The sequence below is a fragment of the Nomascus leucogenys genome, chromosome 15, assembly GCF_006542625.1.
Source record: "Nomascus leucogenys isolate Asia chromosome 15, Asia_NLE_v1, whole genome shotgun sequence".
Classification (NCBI taxonomy): domain Eukaryota; kingdom Metazoa; phylum Chordata; class Mammalia; order Primates; family Hylobatidae; genus Nomascus; species Nomascus leucogenys.
In genome coordinates this window covers 5027026-5046750 of record NC_044395.1, presented here as the reverse complement: position 1 = coordinate 5046750, position 19725 = coordinate 5027026, and the positions used below count along the sequence as shown (strand labels likewise).

Sequence of the window (19725 nt, the reverse complement as noted above, 5' to 3'; positions counted from 1 at the left end):
CCAGAGTATGCAAAAAAATGAATTTCAATCAATTGTTGGAAAGATAAATGAAAGAAAATATAATTACCTATATTCTATAAGGTTAAAAATAATGGGAGGTGAAGTAACTTGCCTGTGTCACAAAGCTAATCTGGAACACAAAATGAAACAGAACCCAAAGTTCATCATTTCCATTCACCAGCGCTGGCGAATCCCACCTGGCTGGTGGAGTTCAGCACAGGTGGGTGAAGAGGCCCACTCCTGGTAACAGGATGAGGCCAGTGCTCTCCAGCCTGCCACACTGCAAGCCCGCTCCAAACTACCCTCCCAACTTCCTTTCCAAACATCATTTCCTGTTAGTAATCTAAACAGAATAACCCCGCTTTCTATAAATGTACATTTTCCATCGCAGCACGAGCTTCTTCAGATCAGGCTGCCTTCCCCCACGACTATGTCAGAACTGTACCCTTCCTTCAAGACCTCAAAGACCACTTCTTCTAAAAAATGCCCGGGATTCCCTCCTAAACCTAATCTCTCCCTCTCTGAACTCCGAGAACGTATCTATGTATCTCAATTCCAGACTCAAGCATACAAACACAGTAACATACAACATACCATAATACTCCACAAAGCCACTGTTCCAAACCACAGAAGCCACTTAGCCATTGCATTTAGAATGGAAAGCAAAGACCACTGTTGTTTCTAGGATGTCATACCACAGGACTCTATGAGGGCAGAAGCAGCTAATAGCTTAAGGTGTGTCTACAACACCAATATAAAAATTGGAGGCAAAGGTAGGATCCTTTAATAAAAATCCAAAAATAACAGTAGCTGAGGAGACTAGGTCTGAAGAGAATGTCCTCCCTCTCATTAACTCTGATAGTCCCTGAGGCCATGCTAACACCTCCAAATTGTCTGTGGAGCAGGGTACCTGGGTGGAGGACGGGGCCGAGGCGGTAGGCTCGCTGACCTGGATGTGCTGCACCTGGATGGCGTGCTGGGGGTAGGGCTGAGGATCGTGGAGCTGGCCAACATCCACAGTGGACTGCTGTGACTGGTGAGGGGAAGTGGCCTGGAAGGAGAAAAAACAGGCCCAGAAACCAGACATACATTGATTGAAGTTAAGGGAAATCCTTCCAGAGAACAGGTTCAGTTAAAAACAATATCCTGGTTGGGTACAGTGGCTCATGCCTAGAATCCCAGCACTTTGGGAGGCCAAAGCGGGTGGATCACTCAAGCCCAGGAGTTCGAGATCAGCCTGGGCAATGTGGCAAAACCCCGTCTCTACAAAAAATACAAAAATTAGTCAGGCGGCCGGGTGCAGTGGCTCACCCCTGTAATCTCAGCACTTTGGGAGGCTGAGGTGGGGGGATCACTTGAGGTCAGGAGTTTAAGACAAGCCTGACCAATATGGTGAAACCCTGTCTCCACTAAAAATACAAAAATTAGCTGGCTGTGGTGGCGAGCACGTGTAATCCCAGCTACTCAGGAGGTTAAGGCAGGAGAATCACTTGAACCTGGGAGGCAGAGGTTGCAGTGAGCTGAAATTGTGCCACTGGACTCTAGCCTGGGCAACAGAGCGAGACTCCATCTCAAAACAAACAACAAAAAATTAGCCAGGCATGGTGGCATGCCTGTAATCCCAGCTACTGATGAGGCTGAGGTGGGAGGAATATCTGAGCCTGGAAGGCAGAGGTTGCAGTGAGCCATGATTGTGCCACTGCACTCCAGCCTGGGTGACAAGAGTGAGACCCTGTCTCAAAAAAAAAAAAAGCAAAAACAATATCCCAGTATATGCCAACAGAAATAGAAGAAAGGAAGGGATTTCAGCTCCAATGCTGCACTCGCAGATAGCCCACACCTAGACCAAGCCAGACAACAGGATAGAAAAAGATCGTTTAAAGAAATATGCTTCTAACACATAAGCCACTATTAGATCCTGGAAGCGAAGGAGAGAGAGGGAAGATAGTTCCTGACAATAAGCTGAAAAAGAAGTTGTCAGGAATCAAAAATTTCAGTTACATTTAATGATCTATGCTTTATCAATTAAAAGAGATCAAAGAAGAGAATTTGCTTTTAGTTTGTCACCATTAACCCACTACAACACTGGTTCTTAACCTTTTATGAATCATAAACATCTTTGAAAAAGTAGCTAAAGTACAGGCCCTTTTTCTAGAACAATGTACCTATACATCATAGTTTACAGGCAACTTCAGGGACTCATATAGGTTCCTCCAAAGCCTGAAGTTAAAAACCCTCCATAAGAAAAACAAGACAAAGAACAGTCAACGACAGTGGCAACTTCCAATTTCCTGTCCCCGTGTTAGTTTTAAATTTTCAGAGACCAAATGATTTCAAAGCAACAAGTTTGTTCATTTGTGCCTTGGGGACACTTCTCCTCAGCATAATTAAATGAAACAATAGTTCTGGGAGAATCACTTTCATTTACTCCCTCAGTCAGTAAGAATGAGTTATTCATTATCTGATAGAAGGAACACAGTTATACCTCTATACTACAAAGGCACTGACTGATATGCAAAGATTGAATCAATTTTTTTTTTTTTTTTGGGACAGAGTCTCGTTCTGTCACCCAGGCTGGAGTGCAATGGTGTGATCTCGGCTCACTGCAACCTCCACCTCCCAGGTTCAAGCAATTCTCCTGCCCCAGCCTCCTGAGTAGCTGGGATTACAGGCATCCGCCACCACGCCCAGCTAATTTTTGTATTTTTAGTAGAGATGGGATTTTGCCATGTTGGCCAGGCTAGTCTCTAACTTCTGACCTCAAGTGATCTGCCTGCCTTGGCCTCCCAAAAGTGCTGGGATTACAGGCGTGAGCCACTGTGCCCAGCCATCAATATCATGCTTTACAACCTTTAATATAAGACATTTGATATACAGGTTGTGATTTATCAAACTGGCTCATTACCAAGCAGCCAACCAGGATGGTTAAAGATAAGGATTCAGAAGAAGGTCAGAAACAGGTGCTGTGGCTACTGTCCTGCCACAGCACAGGAGGCTTGTATATGCCGGAACCTAAAATTTCCTGACTATATAGACAGAAATCCCTTACACTGCTAAGGCCAGAGGCCTCATCAGCCTGAAAGGGGAAGGGGCATTTGCAAAATGCCCAAGGCTCAGAACTTCCACACAGAAGGACATGACATAGATCCCAGCCCCAGCTCTGAGAATGAGGTGCTGGTGGAAACATAAGGCAAAGTGAAACTGAGGCACGCAGTACCGGGGCCACTTGCACCACTTGAAGCTGTATGTGCTGAGGCTGCTGGAGGCCAGATGCCGACTGTGACACAGGGATGTACTGAATTCTCTGGTAATCCCCTTGTGGCGTTCGGTAGTCTGTCGTTAAGGTCTGGGACAGTTCTGTCATTGCTTGGGTGAGCAGGTCCGTTGTCACCACAGTCTCTCCAGTGGCGCTGTCCGTAGTCAAAACTGCTGGGGTGGCACTGATCACAGCTGTCGTCAGTGGTGTGTGTATGGTGTTGGAGAGCTGGGCGAACTCTGGATGTTTCTTTCGAATGTGCTGGACCATCTTGGTCTGAAAGAGCAAGGCAAAAAACAAGATTACTAGAATTTGTGATTTTCCATTTTTCTCATATGTAAATCCTCCAAAGATTCCTAAAGTCTTTTAGTTCTTAAAAAAAGAAAAATCAGAGCAACACCGACTCTGTGCCTGTACTTCCTGGGGTAACATAATGCTGTGAAAGCAGGGAAGAGGGTGGGGAAGAAGTAAAACCTCACCCGACTTCACACCACCAGCAAGGTCTCAATATCCCCCCCAACTAGTACCTGCAGCGATCAATCACAATCCCCCAGCCAAAATGACCTGCTTTGTAAAGCCACCACTTCACCTTCTATGTGATGCTCCCATAAGCCTGAACTCACCAACTACGAGCACAGAACCTTCAAACGTGAGGCCCTCCCTCCGCAGGCCAAGGGAAAAGGGAAAGAGCCAGCTGCTCGGGTTGCTGTACGGCGCTAATTCTGGGGGAGGTCCACAGTACTCTCTTTCCATTCTCTGCTGTGGTCCCTGTTTACAGTGACTGGGACAAAATCTCTCTCAGTCCCCCGTCAACTTAGAAGGAGCCATCCAGGCCATGTGGATGAGAAACCATCTTTCCTCAAGAGACTCCCCACATGGCGGTTTTGACCTCAGCTTTAGTCAGAAACTCCCCGTACCTTGCTGCTGTACTGCTTGGAGCAGTGGGGACAGCAGACGGGAGGGGTGGCGATGGTGCCCGTCAGCTGGGTGTGTGTGCTCAGCATGGGGTCCGGCTCTCCAGGGCCAGCGGGCCGGAGCTTCCGAATGCTCGGTGGGAGCTCTGCTCCCGGGTGGTTCTTCAGAATGTGGGCTTTGCGCTTGCTGGCACTCTTGTAAACCTGCAAATGGAAGCGCCTTGCCATGAAAGCAGTATACAGTTCCACCTTCTTGCTGAAAGCAAACTCACAATTTCATTATAAGAAAATGAGGAGAAGTATTCATGTAGCCCCAAATAAAATATATTAATATGTATATTAACAGATCTATTGAAGGACAACAGGGATATACTATAAATTAGAATAAAATAAGAACATAGATATGATAGGTTTCTTTCTTTAATCTATAAATCTAAGGTAATAACTGTGAAAATACCCTTTATCCTAAAGTTTAAAATTTGGATATGATACACAGACAGAGGAAGATAATTGTTTTTAAGGCCCATCCACCTCATATGAGAGCTGCCTGTGAAAGCTCTCATATGATGCACGCAGCTGAAGACCAGGAGCCAGAGAATGTTCCAAATGGCAACGTCAATAGCAACTGCTATCTATAGTGGGGAATCTATGTTAAAAAATGTTTCTCACTTTTAAGCTGATATAGCTACATTATATAAGGAAAGGATGGCCGGGTGTGGTGGCTCATGCCTATAATCCCAGCACTTTGGGAGGCCGAGGCGGGCGGATCACCTGAGGGCGGATCATCCTGGCCAACATGGTGAAACCTGTCTCTACTAAAAATACAAAAATTCGCTGGGCATGGGGGCGGGTGCCTGTAATCCCAGCTACTCGGGAGGCTGAGGCAGGAGAATCGCTTGAACCCAGGAGGCGGAGGTTGCAGGGAGCTGAGATCATGCCACCGCACTCCAGCCTGGGTAACAGAGCAAGACTCCATCTCAAAAAGAAAGAAAGGATATTACAGTGGAATAATAAATATATATTCTGTGTCTTTTTTGTGACTACACGAAAATACTGGAATAGTAGAAGTAGAGTACTCCACCACGAAGCTTTCCCAATCCCCTCCACCTTATAGAAACCCCAAATCTACCATATATGTTATAGGTCATATGATAAATGCTCTCATTTTAGAGCCTAGGAATTTGAAATTAATTCATACACTAGGCATTCAGTAATAAGCCTCTTCTTGTGTAACAAAAATCACAGAGAGAAGGGACAGTAAGAAAAATGAAGTCAACTATTTCTTAAGAAAAAAATTGGCTTAAAATAAGGCTGTATTTCTAGTCCTTTCTTGTCTGAATGGAGACTACTGAGAGACAGGGAACCATCTGGTAAGAGTAACAAAAAAATCATAGTATATATTTATAAATGCGGACAAGTCAGCTCTAAGCAGGGAACCCCAGTGGCATACCAATATGAATATTTCCCTTTTACCTTATCGCAATACTGACAAAAGTAATCACGATTGGGTTTTATGATGGGTAGAGTTAACTCTGGCACCTCTTCTATCTTCATGTCTGGGTGTCTCTTTGATAAGTGATTTACCTAAAGGGAAAACAAAGAACAAATGAGAAAAAGAGGCCCCATTAACCAAACAGAAGCTACACGAATGCCTCTGATAATGACCGCAGAAGCTGAAATTCTCTGAAGCAATGCCCCCAAATAATAAGGCATTTGGCCAGAACCAGCATCACCAGACCCCATCTGACACCAAAGCACTCACAGTCATGGTTAACAGGAGTTAACACTAATTCACCAAACAATTGAAGGTGATTCACTGTGGTGAATTCAGCCATCAACAGTCTTTGGCTGAAAGAACTACTATTGGAAAAAGGAAAATTACACTGGTAGGAATTTCTTTGGTGAGTTCTCCTCATGCAAACCTGTCTTTCATTATTTAAAGCCCTAGGCTTACTAAGAACATGGAATGAGACACAGACTAAGGTTCTGAATTTTAAATATTGCTCTATGACCTTCCAGCTCCTGGCAGAAATATATTCTGCACCTGTAACAAGGTCAAAATGAGTTGAGGGCAGAGCACTGGCTGTCTGATGCTTCAGCTAACCTGGATGCACATACCCTGCTTTGACGGAAAGCTTCCTTCTACTGCTGTTTGATATCTGGAAAAGAGAAGCATTAAAAGGAAACAGCTGGGGGCCGGGTGCAGTGGCTCACGCCTGTAATCCCAGCATTCTGGGAGGCTGAGGCAGGTGGATCACCTGAGGTCAGGAGTTTCAGAACAGCCTGGCCAACATGGTGAAACCCCGTGTCTACTAAAAATACAAAAATTAGCCAGGTATGGTGGTGGGCACCTATAATCCCAGCTACTCAGGAGGCTGAAGCAAGAGAATCGCTTGAACCTGGGAGGGGGAGGTTGCAGTGAGCCGAGATCACGCCATTTCACTCCAGTCTGGGCAACAAGAGCGAAATTCCATCTCAAAAATAAATAAGTAAAAGGGAACAGCTGGGGAGAAGGCAAATACCCCATAAAAAAATACATTCAGGGACACAAAAGAGGGAACTAAAATAAGGTGAGAGCAGAGACTGAGATGGGTAAAGAAAAACAAAACTAGTAATGAAAAGTGATTAAAAAAAAAAAGAAAAAGAAAAAGACCTCTTGCAAGAATTGACCCAAAAAGCAGCAAGAGAGGGCAAAGCGAGACCAGAGAAGACAGAACTCCAAACTGGGAATTGTTTGCCTCTGTTTCTTCCCCTGGACATTGACAAAACCATTGATCAATATAACTTAGGACGGAATACAACACAAAAGTCACCATCATCGACAGAAATGAGGTCTGCTGGGAAGACAGAGGAGCCCGCAGCCACTTGGCACTGACCAGCATGCCGCGCCGCCGGAAGCCCATCATGCACAGGCGGCACTTGAACGTGAAGCTGTCGTAGTCTGTGGACGTGATGCGGGGCTTGAACGTCTTGGAGCGGCTGATGCGGTCGGCTTTCTTGGCCTCCCTCTCAGGATTATGCATCCTCTGCATGTGTTCCCGTAGTTTGTCTTTTCGCTATTTAGAGAGAATTTTTGAAAACGGGGTAGACATGGGGGTAGAAAATTTTTAATTGAAGGGATAATTTTAAAAATCAATACAAATGAGCAGTCACCACAAGCCTCCAAGAGACATTTGAGTTGCTGGAACACTAGGACACAGACATGTTAAAAGTGGTGGGAGTTACTCCGTTCACTAGCAAATATGTGCATTCCAATGAACCTTGGTTTAAAATGACCATTAAATAGGAAAGATACATATCGACTTCTGAGAATAAAGACTGTGCATTTATGTACAGGAGATTAAAGAGAACATGGAATAAGCCTGGTATAAAAGAACTTAAGACAAATTGATAATAGGTAATATTAGATTTTAGAAGCCACGTGTAGGCCGGGTGTGGTGGCTCATGCCTGTAATCCTAGCACTTTGGGAGGCCGATGCAGGCGGATGACCTGAGGTCAGGAGTTTGAGACCAGCCTGGTCAAAATGGTGAAACCCTGTCTCTATGAAAAATACAAAAACTAGCTGGGTGTGGTAGCACACGTAATCCCAGCTACTCAGGAGGCTGAGGCAGGAAAATCACTTGAACCTGGGAGGCGGAGGTTGCACTGAGCTGATATCGCACCAGCCTGGGCAACAGAGCAAGGCTCTGTCAAAAAAAAAAATGCCGTGTATACTCAATTCCCACACCTTTCAGCAAACATTATATTTTTCTAAATCCCAAAAGAATTTAAGTAAGAATCTCTATCTTATGGATTTAGAACTTCTCACCTTACAGAATTAGAAGTTCAAGTAAACAAATCCATTGTTCACTATGATGGAGCATGGGGCCCAGGGCTCAGCTCCTGGTTTCACTATTTAGTGACACATGCTGATGTGAGTCCATGGAGAGAATCAGGCAGAGCCCATCCCGAATAAAAACAAAGTGCCAGCTCCCTGATCCAGTGAGGCTTTCTGCTCTGGGACACACGAATAAATTGTTATTAGTCCCGTAAAAACTCTGAGCCTTTCTACAAACCCAGTTCTTCCCACCCTTCGGTACAGGGACTTTTTTAAGGACTTCATTTTTCAGCGTATTTACTCAACAAATATTCCTTGAGTGCCTACCAAGTATCAGGGAGCAGGATGAGGGCTGAGCTCTGATGCTGGGCCTCCCTCACCCACCTGCCTCTTCTGCTACAATGCATACGACCTAACTGCTCTTTCTTCCTATCCCACCCGCCTTCATTTCTGGAAAGCCCAGGAGGGAACGTTCAGAGCTTTGTAGGCTACAGTAGGATTTGGATTAAGGACACTGCCCTAAATGACAGTATCTTTCTTTACTGTAGATACAATGGCCAAAGCACTGTTGCATTGCCACTTTTTTTCTTTTCCTTTTTCTCCAACTCCTCTCGCATTCCCACTTTTTTCTAAGCATCAACATTCACTAGTTCCCCTGTCTATTCCCTTTAAACAACCAATTGACCTTAACCAAATCATCACGTAAATTCCAAAGCCTAACACAAATACCACACCATGCTACGCACATCGTGACGGGCACACATTTGTTGGATGCCAAATCTCCACGAGGCCTTTCCATCCTAGCATCCCCCAAACCAAATGCGCCACCTGCCCCCACTCCGTCTGCCTAAGTCGTGCTTTTTGGTGTCAGTGGTGTTCCCAAACATCTAGCCTCTCAAGCTGCAAATCTCCACTCCTTGTTGTCCACCCTTCCCCCTTTCATCCAAGTGCAAGGTCTTGTCAGCCTCCCATGACGCCTGTCTTGAACACGGCCCCTCTTCTCCACACCCACTGCCTCGGCCTGAATTAGCCCAGCTCTGAAACACTGGTAAGTCTAATTACTTAGTACAGCGCGCTAGCTTAACCTGCTTCCCTGGCTTCCTCTTGCCACGCCCTCCATCACTCCCCTTCTACCCATCTCCCTGCTGCTCCCTCTGCTTGAGGTGCCGATATCCCTCCCTCACTCCTCACCTCTCCCATTCCCTAGCTGGCAAACTCTTCCCCATCCATGAGTGGATTCAAAAGTGTCACCGTGTCTATGAGGTCTCCCCTATACTCCAAATCAGTGAATCCCTCTCACAGCATTTTTGAGATGGAGTCTCACTCTGTCGCCCAGGCTGGAGTGCAATGGCACGATCTCGCCTCACTGCAACCTCCGCCTCCCGGGTTCAAGTGATTCTCCTGCGGCAGCCTCCTGAGTAGCTGGGATAACAGCCATGTGCCACCACGCCCGGCTACTTTTATCTTTTTAGTAGAGACGGGGTTTCACCATGTTGGTCAGGCTGGTCTCGAACTCCCAACCTCAAGTTGAGAGGTGAAGCAAAATGACCTCCATTGCTGGTTCAAACCCAGATGCCACACGGGGTTGCAGAAGTGTGCTTGGTTCCAATATTTTGTCCATCTTGGGTTTTTTGGGGGGCCGCGGGGATCCCTTCCACTGCCAGTATTGTTGTTGACGGTGCTTTAGGGACCGAGCGGAGCCACTCCGGGGCCACATTCCTGAGCTGCCCAGCGCTTCGCAGGGGGCTGAGGCAGCGGCAGCGGCAGCGGCGCCATGGCCAGGCGGCAGCCCCGCTCCATCCCCACCACCAGCAGCTGCCTCCCTGCGGGGCAAGGCTCGGTCCTGCGGCCTGCCATGCCCAAGCCCCAGGAGGTCTCCCGTGCAGGCGCAGCACCTCCTGCTCTACCGCGCCCCGTCCCATCAACCGCCTGAGGGCCTAGGAGTGTGGGCAGGCAGCAGGGGACTGGCTGGCAGCGGGGGACTGGCCAGCAGATCCACCTGCGGACCCGGCACAGGATCCGCTAGGTGAAGCCAGCTGGGCTTCTGAATTGGGTGGAGACTTGGAGAACTTTTCTGTCTAGCTAAAGGATTGTAAATGCACCAATCAGCACTTTCTGTCTAGCTCAAGGTTCCTAAACGCACCAATCAGTGCTCTGTGTCTAGCTAATCTAGTGGGGACTTGGAGAAGTTTTGTGTCTAGCTAAAGAATTGTAAACACACCAATCAACACTCTGTGTCTAGCTAGAGGTTTGTAAATATACAATCAGTGCTCTGTGTCTAGCTAATCTGGTGGGGACTTGGAGAACTTTTGTGTCTAGCTAAAGGACTGTAAATGCACCAATCAGCTCTCTGTAAAATGGGCCAATCAGCTCTCTGTAAAACCAATCAGTAGGATGTGGGTGGGGCTAGATAAGAGAATAAAAGCAGGCCACCAGCACCACCAGCAGCAACACATTTGGGTCTCCTTCCACACTGTGGAAGCTTTGTTCTTTCACTCTTTGCAATAAATCTTGCTGCTGCTCACTCTTTGGGTCCACGCCGCCTTTATGAGCTGTAACACTCACTGCGAAGGTCTGCAGCTTCACTCCTGAAGCCAGCAAGACCATGAACCCACCGGGAGAGACGAACAACTGGGGATGGAAGGAACGAACAACTCCAGACATGCCACCTTTAAGAGCTGTAACACTCACGGCGAAGGTCTGCAGCTTCACTCCAGAAGCCAGCGAGACCGCGAACCCACCAGAAGGAAGAAACTCTGAACACATCCGAACATCAGAAGGAACAAACTCCAGACACACCATCTTTAAGAACTGTAAGGGTCCACGGCTTCATTCTTGAAGTCAGACCAAGAACCCACCAATTCTGGATACAAGGTGATCTGCCTCCCTCGGCCTCCCAAAGTGCTGGGATTATAGGCGTAAGCCACTGCACCCAGCCCCTTTATTCTTTTCTCTATTCTAGTGTGAGCTCCCTAAAGTCAGAAGGTCCCACCTTGACTTCAATGCTGCCCTCATGGAGCTTACACTTAGCAGGACAGGCAAATGCAATACACAAATGCTATGACACGGCCACCAGCAAAAGGCCCTGTGGGAATTCGTGGGAGAAGCAGCACTTAATCCAGGGATCAGGAAATGCCCCATATGAAGTGACATTAGCCAGGTGAAGGAATATGACAGTTTGAAAGCGCATTTCAAGTCAGGAGGAGGAGGGAGAGCAACTGCAAAGGCCCAAGGAGAGAGAGTATGCCACACCTGGGTAAAGCTATGGAGTTCAGGTCACCCTGAGTACACAGGGAGGCGGGAACCAGAGAGGTTGGCAGGAGCCAGATCTTGTAGCATCTTAGAAGTAACAAGAACTAAGGGATTTATCTGTGTGAAGAGCTATTAAAGAGTTTTTCCGGGTGTGGTGGCTCATTCCTGTAATCCCAGCACTTAGGGAGGCCGAGGCGGGCGGATCATGAGGTCAGGAGATTGAGACCATCGTGGCTAACATGGTGAAACCCCATCTCTACTAAAAATACAAAAAATTAGCCGGGCGTGGTGGCGGGCGCCTATAGTCCCAGCTACTTGGGCAGGAGAATGGCGTGAACCCGAGAGGCAGAGCTTGCAGCGAGCCGAGATCATGCCACTGCACTCTAGCCTGGGCGACAGAGCAAGACTCCATCTCAAAAAAAAAAGTTTTTCAGAAAGGATGTGACATCAGAGCTGTTCTCTAGAAAAATTAATCTGATACTCGTTTGAAAATATGCCAAGAAGGTAGGTGGTAGTGGTTTTGTGCTGGGTCAACTTGGCTAACGGGAACTACATTTGAAGGGAATCTCCTTCCCAACATGGTTCTGAGTTGGGGTTAGCCAAAGAGAAACTCACACCAGCCTGGAAGGTGGAAAGGAAGCAGCTCCGTGCTGCTCTAGACAGTGTCATGTAGAGGTACCTGTGGGTCCCTACTTATCCTCTCTTTCCCACCCAGCCACCAGCTGTCTTCCTGCCAGTCCTGCTGGCCAGCTCCACATCCGCCACCAGATGCAGTGACACAGTCTTCCACAGACCGCACCAGCTCTCCTTCCTGGGCCCCCCTGCAGGTGGAGGTGCCTGGTTCCCAGATTCCCAGGTAAGTTCCATTTGACCACCCAGACCAGTGCTTCTGTGGGCATACTGCTGACTTCCGACCTCCCAGCTTCTCCCTTTGACCCTCACTTCTCCATCTTCTCCTATAATTAAGCTCTTAGTCCTAAGAAAATCTTCTTCTATAACACTCACAGTGGCTTTGCTTCCGTAATGGAACTGTGTTGAATATACTGGGTGAAAGTAAAAGAGAATATGAAAGCAAGCAGAGAAATTTAAAAGAAATATTCCAAGGTGTTAAAATATGGCATCTGGCACAAAATGAAAAATCAAAAAACACTGGCTGGATGGGATGGATGGATGGCCAAACAGTTATCACAAAACAGGAATACTTTTAGATATGATTTTTTTTTTAAGAACATAAAAATATCCCAGACCTATTTACACTTTTCACATTGGAGTTCTCTACAGAATTCTAAATTGTGCTACTATATATTAAAAGCCATTAGATTATATTCTATAACACCCTTACCATAAAACCAGCTTTGAAAATTCTATTTCTCTTTAATTTCTTTGTATCTGTTACAAATATACCCTTAGTTTTCCTCTCCTGAATCCATTTCTGATTCTTATCCAGTTTCTGAGAGTGTGACCTACAATCACTTTCAGCAGGATGTCTTCCAATGACATTTTTGCAGAATTACCTGATCTCCCAATGAAGCATATTTCATTGTTTTTACATTTATTTATTTAACTTTTATTTCTGGGTCCCCTGCAGGGTTTTGCCTGGCTTCTTCTAAGTTCCAGGTGGGTTATGGATACTTATAATGTTTTAATCTTTGAGGTCATTAACATTCTCCAAAGTAGTCTAAGCCTTCTCAGCATTCTTCAGTTTTCCCACCTGAATTAGATGAGAGTCCTGCTGGCTACGAGGCTCAGTTACTGGCTCTTACACTTAATCAGTGCTCAACAAACACGTCTTGATCTGAATGTTAAGGTATTGGTCTGTTAGGAAATCTCAATAGCGATTTAGTATACTCGTCATTATACATTTGGATTCTTTTAGGAGATGATGCATTTTTACTCTACTTGTTTGGGGATTTGAATTAACTATTTTGAGGAATTGAGTAAGTTTTCCCCCTTAATTTTATAACTAAGTCAAACACAAGGCCCAAATTGCATCTCAGGTCCAGTTCATCAGAGGTGGGTGATACCGATGAAATAAACAGGCATTTATCCTCAGCTTGCTATAATTCCAGTGGCCACGAGAACCACCTTGGGCTGTGTCTTGGTGTCATACCTTAAATTGCTTCCCACAGGTAGAACACAGGAAGTCTTTGCGGTCCGAATGCCGGAGCATGTGGAGTCGCAGTTTATCGGGGCGACAGAAGGCCTTGTCACACTCTGTGCACTGGTAGATCTTTTCTGAGTGGAAGCTGCGCACGTGTTTTTTCACCTGGCGGTAAAAACCACAGGAAAATTCAGGGGACGCAGGCACCAAAGGAAATGACCAAAGGCAGCTTGTCAACGCTAGAGGGAGCCAAATGCATTACCATGGGTTTTCATCAACCCCGCCGAGGAATCCAATCAGATGTGATAATTGGCCTCAATAACACATACTGTCCCTGTCACAAAGAAATAAAACAAGTAGCCAGAAAGCCTTAGAAATCCTAACCTCCCTGATGACTTGAAACGTGAGAGAGAGAGAGAGAGACAGAGAGAGAAAGAGAGCTTGCTTGGTCAAAGCCCTGATCACTTGGAGCCCATTTTTTAAAGATAAAAAGCAAAAGTTCCTTTGGGTTTAAATGAAATCTTGCTAAAAAGGATCTATAGGAAGACAAAAACCAATTCTTCCTTACTTTTCTCCGTCTTTAATCTGCACAGAAGCAATTTAGCCCCTTTTGATCCTTTTACATCTTCTTATAAAATCAAGTTCTAAAGAATTAAAGACATGAATGAGTGGATACAGAAAACATTACCGGTTTATGAGAGCAATATGACGCTGGCGTCATTTCTCAACTGGGACTTACTTCCCTTACTTTTAGATAAATAAAGGAATAGGGCTTCTGAACTCTCTTAGCCACACATATCCAATGAAGAAGAGCTGAGGATGGAAGCTAAGTAGTGAGTCTTACCGAACTATTCCTATAAGACAGTTTGCTTCATTATTTTTGGAGTTTCTTTTGCCATTAAATTATGCCTTAAAGCAACCTTTCTACTAGTTCGTGTGAAGTGAGAAAATTTCCAAGACTCTCAACACTAGCAGAACTAAAATTAAATCCTAGTCTTCTTTTCCTTTGGTAATTGAAAAAGTGTATTTTTACAAAATGTTTCGTTATTCACTGACATAGGAAAATCTTATCACTTAAAGTCCAAATGAAATCATGAGTATTCTGAAATTTATCTTCACCCATTTTGCTACAACAAAGAATACACTACAGGGGAGGAGGCAGTCAGTTCCTGATATGAAAGTATATTATATACCAACTTTCTCTGTTTCCTTCCAAAATGTATGGCCTTGGTTAAAGCAAGCAGGAAACCACAGTAGTGGTAGGGAGATGTTCCCAGCCTCTCAGAAACGGCAGTGTGTCTTCTACAGGCTCTGTATATTTGATAAGCAATAGATATCGACATGGATTATGAAAGACTTTTTAAAAATTATAATAGATCTGGGTGTTTATTACTTGTAATATAATTTAAACACTTTAATGTCAATGTCTGATCTGGACAATTAAGGGTCATAATAATCTTTTGTGTATAAAAGTAGTTTGATTGAAGAAATATTGTTCTCAATTGTAAAGCTGTTTAAAGAAGGGATGAAAATGCAGGTGCTAGGCAGTCTCGGTTTTCCAAAAATCGAAGTTTCTTTTACCAAAAGAAGGAAGCAGACAGGAATCTCAGTAGTAGACACTCACCTGGATAAAATCTGGGAACCGTTTCTTACAAGTTGGGCAGGTGAAGTAGCCATCATTGATATGAATGGCCACATGATCTTTCAACAAATCAAGGCGGTCAAAGGATTCTGGGCAAAAAATGCAAGAGTAAGTCTTCTGGTCTGAGTGGAGCTTCATGTGGCTCTCCAAGGATGCGCTGCTGATGAAGCCCTTGTTACAGAGATCACAGGTCAGTGGGCAGTTCCCCTCCCGCCCATGGAAGCGTAAGTGCTGGTCCAGTTTGTCCTTTTCCCGGAAGGCCTTCCCACACTGCAAGCATTTAAAAGGCCGGAAGGACTTCCGAATAAACAGATGCTGAAGAGCTGCATTCTGAAAGACATACACAAATGTGATCGTTTAGTGATGAAATTAAGAATGCAACTGGATCACACTTTTACAGAGAAAGAGAGGATGATCTCTGCAATCACAGACTTCCCATAGAAGTTCAACTCTAGGACACACACAGTTGAAAGGAGATTTTTCTGGTGAAGACATTGAAAATGAGGCCATCCTCAAAGTTCATCTTGAAGAGACGAAATTTTTTTGTGTTTTGTTTTACATCTATGTATGTGGGTTTTCTTTTGAAAGGGTTTAAGTAACACAAAAAAGTGTTCCCAATAGAAGACTTGTGTAATAAAACAAATCCCACAGTGGAACAGGATAAAAATGGAAAATTTGGAGGAAAAGACTTAGGGTCTAAGTCACACATGCAGGAATCAGGCTGGAGCAAGTCAGCCAAATGTTACTTGTTGAAATCCATGAGAAAAAGTATTTGAAGCTTGATTAAAACGTTTAGCAAAAAAAAAAAAGACAATAAAAAGAACTGAAGGGTAGTCCTTGCCAGTGGCAGGGTGGAGAAGGAAATGGATACCAGGTTTCTTTTGGGGGTGATGGATACCAGGTTTCTTTTCGGGGTGATGAAAGTGTTCTGGCATTAGAGAGTGGTGAAGATTGCACAACTTCAGAATGTTCTAAAAACCACTTTAAAGGGTAGTAAATTTTTTGCCATGAGAATTTCTTGAAAGGATTCAGATTTATGTGAATGAGACATGAGCACACGTCGTAAATGGAATATATGCATTTCATCACTGTCTACTTAGAAAACAGAAGATAAGGTCCCAGCATAGCTAGTTAGTTCTACTGGTTAGAATGCCTTGCTAACAACGTTAAGCTTATCACACTGTTCCTGCCTGGACCAGGCAATTCTGCTCTTTGTTTTCAGGCACAGATTGCACTTGTAATGTTGATTAGCCATCTTGTAAATTCATGCAATTGTTATAGGGAATCCAAGTGGGAGAGTATGGGCACTCAGTGCAAACCCATCACCACTACTGGAAAAACTACTCATGCTCTACTGAGAGCAGATCGACAAAATCATCTCACACAGAGAATGCAGAATCAATCTTTCAGTTATGCTTACAATGAAGACTCATTCATAAGTTCCTCAAAACACTGAGGGAAAGCTCTAGATTGCTACAAGGGGGGGAATCTTTCAAGTATGTCTGTGAATGGCTGTGCCTATGTAGCTATAAATGAACAGCAATTGAAGGATTAATGGAGATCTTAGTGCGATTTGTGTAATGAAGAAAGTGCAGTGATAACAATGCTTACACTCTTAACTTCAAATTACTTGTAAGCATCAACTTTTAAACTACATTTAATGTGAAATCATCATGTGAGGAAAACAAAATAATTATTTTTGGTTTAGTGAAATTTCTAGACATGATTACTATTTAACAGGAGATTTCCCTCTCAGGGCTTCTCTAATAGGGCTAGGAGAAAGATTTTTAAGCTGCTACCTACTCACTTATCTTGAGTAGATAAACAGCAATTCTGTTGTCTTCTTCAGCTGATGGGGCTGCTTCAGGGGATGAATCATACTTTATTCTCCTTTGTATCCAGATCCCTTAATAAGTTGCTTAGCTTATAGGAAGTCTTCAAGAGTAGTTTGAGAATCAGTGAAATATATTTCATATGAAACTCAAAAAAATGATTTCAAGGATTTTTCTACAGCATCTGCAGAGATTTTTAAGAATAGGTCTTTCTCAGCTGGGCACTGTGGCCCACACTTATAATCCCAGCATTTTGGGAGGCCAAGGCAGACAGATCACCTGAGGTCAGGAGTTTGAGACCAGCCTGGCCAACATAGTAAAACCCTGTCTCCACCAAAAATACAAAAATTAGCTAGGCGTGGTAGCAGGCACCTGTAAGCCCAGGGCTGTAATTCCAGCTACTTGGGAGGCTGAGGCAGGAGAATCGCTTGAACCTGGGAGGTGGAGATTGCAGTGAGACTCTGTCTCAAAAAAAAAAAAAAAAAAAAAAAAAAAAAGCATAGTTTTTTCTCAAATCAGCCACGGGGCTTGCTTTCACTTCTGTGCACAGTTCAGCTGCCACCTCATCTTTTTAACTGTCTGGATACTGATTTTACACAAAAGCTTTGCTATTTTGTCTACTTTCAAAACTTTACGGAAATATTGCCGATGAACCGATACTATTCTGAGGTTCAAAGATGCAAGATTCAGAGCACTTTTGCCATGTAGGAATCTTTTCCTTTATCCAAGTTCATTGAAGTGTCCAAGAACAGACACAATGCACATTGACTGTGGTCCTGCTGAGGATGCCATTTCTCCTTGGGTGCCAAATCCAGAACTCAGTTTTGTTTTGGTCCATTATGCTAATCAGTCTTCTGTCATTTCTGATTAGCGTGAGTACCTTCAGACACTTGATTTAAACTGAGCCACCACCTGGCTCCACTTTCTTGGCTCTATTGACAAACCTTATCATCTTTTCAATTTCCACGGAGCCCTGAACATTGTCTGTACTCAAGAACTAGATTGTATTTCTCTGATCTAATGATACTAATGGGATCATCATATTACAAGGTCGTAAAAATGCTGAAACTGTTCCCACCCCTTGACCCACTTGCAGGCCATTTCTGTTCTAAGGTGTCTTCTGTAGCTCAGAGCCACAACCCGTACATATTTCTAGAAGAAATCATGAAAAATGTCGGAGAGAGCACACAGATCCACTCTAGTTCTTCTGCTTCCTGAGTTCGTCAGGCAATCCACCACACTATACACATATATCAGCTACTCTAGGGATACCAAAATTGTATTGTTGGTAAATTCTGTGATTTGGGATTCAACTCACATTGCAATGAATTCTGAGACAACAGATTATTTGTAGAGAGAGATCATAAAATGTTTCTAAAGTTTAGGGGTTTTTTTTGTTTGTTTTTTAGAGATGGGGTCTTGCTCCATTGCCCAGGCTGGAGTGCAGTGGCATGATAATAGCTAACTGCAGCCTCGACCTCCTGGACTCAAGCAATCCTCCCACCTCAGCCTCCAGGGTAGCTGGGACTTATAAGTACATGCCACCACGCCTGACTAAAATGTTTCTAAAGGTTGATATTAATAGCTAAAAGAACCTAAATTATTGATCAATTTTCATATTATTTTAATCCTGACACAAAAAGGAAATCAAACAGTCATGTACACAAAAAGGAAATCAAACAATCATGTTTGTTGATTTGGGGTTTTGGGGGCTTTTTTTTTGAGACAGGGTCTCACTCCATCACCCAGGCTGGAGTGCAGTGGCACAATCACAGCTCACTGCAGCCTCGACTTCCCAGACTCAGAGGATTCTCTCATTTCAGCCTCCCAAGTAGCTGAGACTACAGGTGCACGCCACCATGTCCAGCTATTTTTTGTATTTTTTTTTAGTAGAGACAGGGTTTCACCACATTGCCCAGGTTGGTCTCGAACTCCTGGACTCAAGCAATCCACCTGCCTCAGCCTCCCAAAGTGCCAAGATTATAGGCGTGAGCCACCGTGCCTGGCAGTTTTGGGGTCTTTTAAACAACTTTCCTTTGGACAATTTTCTGCCCACTTTGAAAGCCTTTGGTTGGCCAGCCCTGCCCAACTCAGCTCACTCTGCACCATCCTTCCTCTGCACCCCTGCTAGGGCCAGTCTCATGTCTGCACTGTCCAAACCACAGCAAGAACCTCCTGTGTCTGGGCCTCTGATCCTATGGCTATCATTCTCTGAAACAGTCTACCTTCCTCCTCCCTTTCAAGGGCTAGTCTAAGTCTCACCTTATCCAAGAATTATCCTGACTCCTCTATTTTACTTCGACCTTTCACTCCTCCAAGTTATACTTTTACATTTAACACCTAACTGTAAACTCCCCTACATTAGTATCGATTTCCTACTTAGACTGCAAGCTCAAGTGAAAATTCTATTGTGTACCTAGCATAGTGCCAAATAGACAGTTAGAACTCAACACTATCGCATAAGTCATTCCAATGGTTTTAGCGCTGGAAGGGACCTTGGAGATCACTTAGTCCTACCCTTCATTTTGCATATGAGGAACCTGCGGCCCACAATTTATTCCTTGATCTATTTACAAATAAATTATCGTTATTCATTAATTTGCATTTACTGTAGCAACCAAACTGTGGTTTCCACCAGGATTTAGTAAGTACAGGTTGCAAAGAATAGCAGGTCAGGCAAACACTTAAGTAACATTCTGTTATGTGAAACACAGGAAACAAACCTACCTGCAGCTCCAACTGAGCAGGCAGCATTAGAGGAGAGAAAAATAGTTACATTACCAATTGGATTGGAAGACTTCCCTTCAGTTGGTCATTACCAATCTGGATAGAAAAGATGAAAAAATACATAGCCCTACTTTTTAGAATGTGTGAGAGAAAAAAAAAAAAAATAGCTCAACTAAGACTGAC

The 19725-nt window shown here is 44.4% G+C and overlaps 1 protein-coding gene across 2 annotated transcripts in view; it reads right to left on the bottom strand.

Moving 5' to 3' along the window:
• The window catches only part of PRDM10 (PR/SET domain 10), a 102848-nt gene that overhangs the window by 11645 nt on the left and 71478 nt on the right, over positions 1-19725 (bottom strand). The window contains exons 12-19 of one of the 2 annotated variants that reach the window (XM_030794575.1): positions 19543-19554; positions 14966-15313; positions 13351-13506; positions 7047-7226; positions 5644-5754; positions 4174-4374; positions 3218-3532; positions 911-1051 (exon numbers count right to left, since the gene is read on the bottom strand). In XM_030794575.1, the coding sequence (XP_030650435.1) occupies positions 911-1051; positions 3218-3532; positions 4174-4374; positions 5644-5754; positions 7047-7226; positions 13351-13506; positions 14966-15313; positions 19543-19554 (1464 nt within the window). The remainder of the gene's footprint in view (positions 1-910; positions 1052-3217; positions 3533-4173; positions 4375-5643; positions 5755-7046; positions 7227-13350; positions 13507-14965; positions 15314-19542; positions 19555-19725) is intronic. The other variant, XM_030794574.1, reaches the window with a different exon arrangement.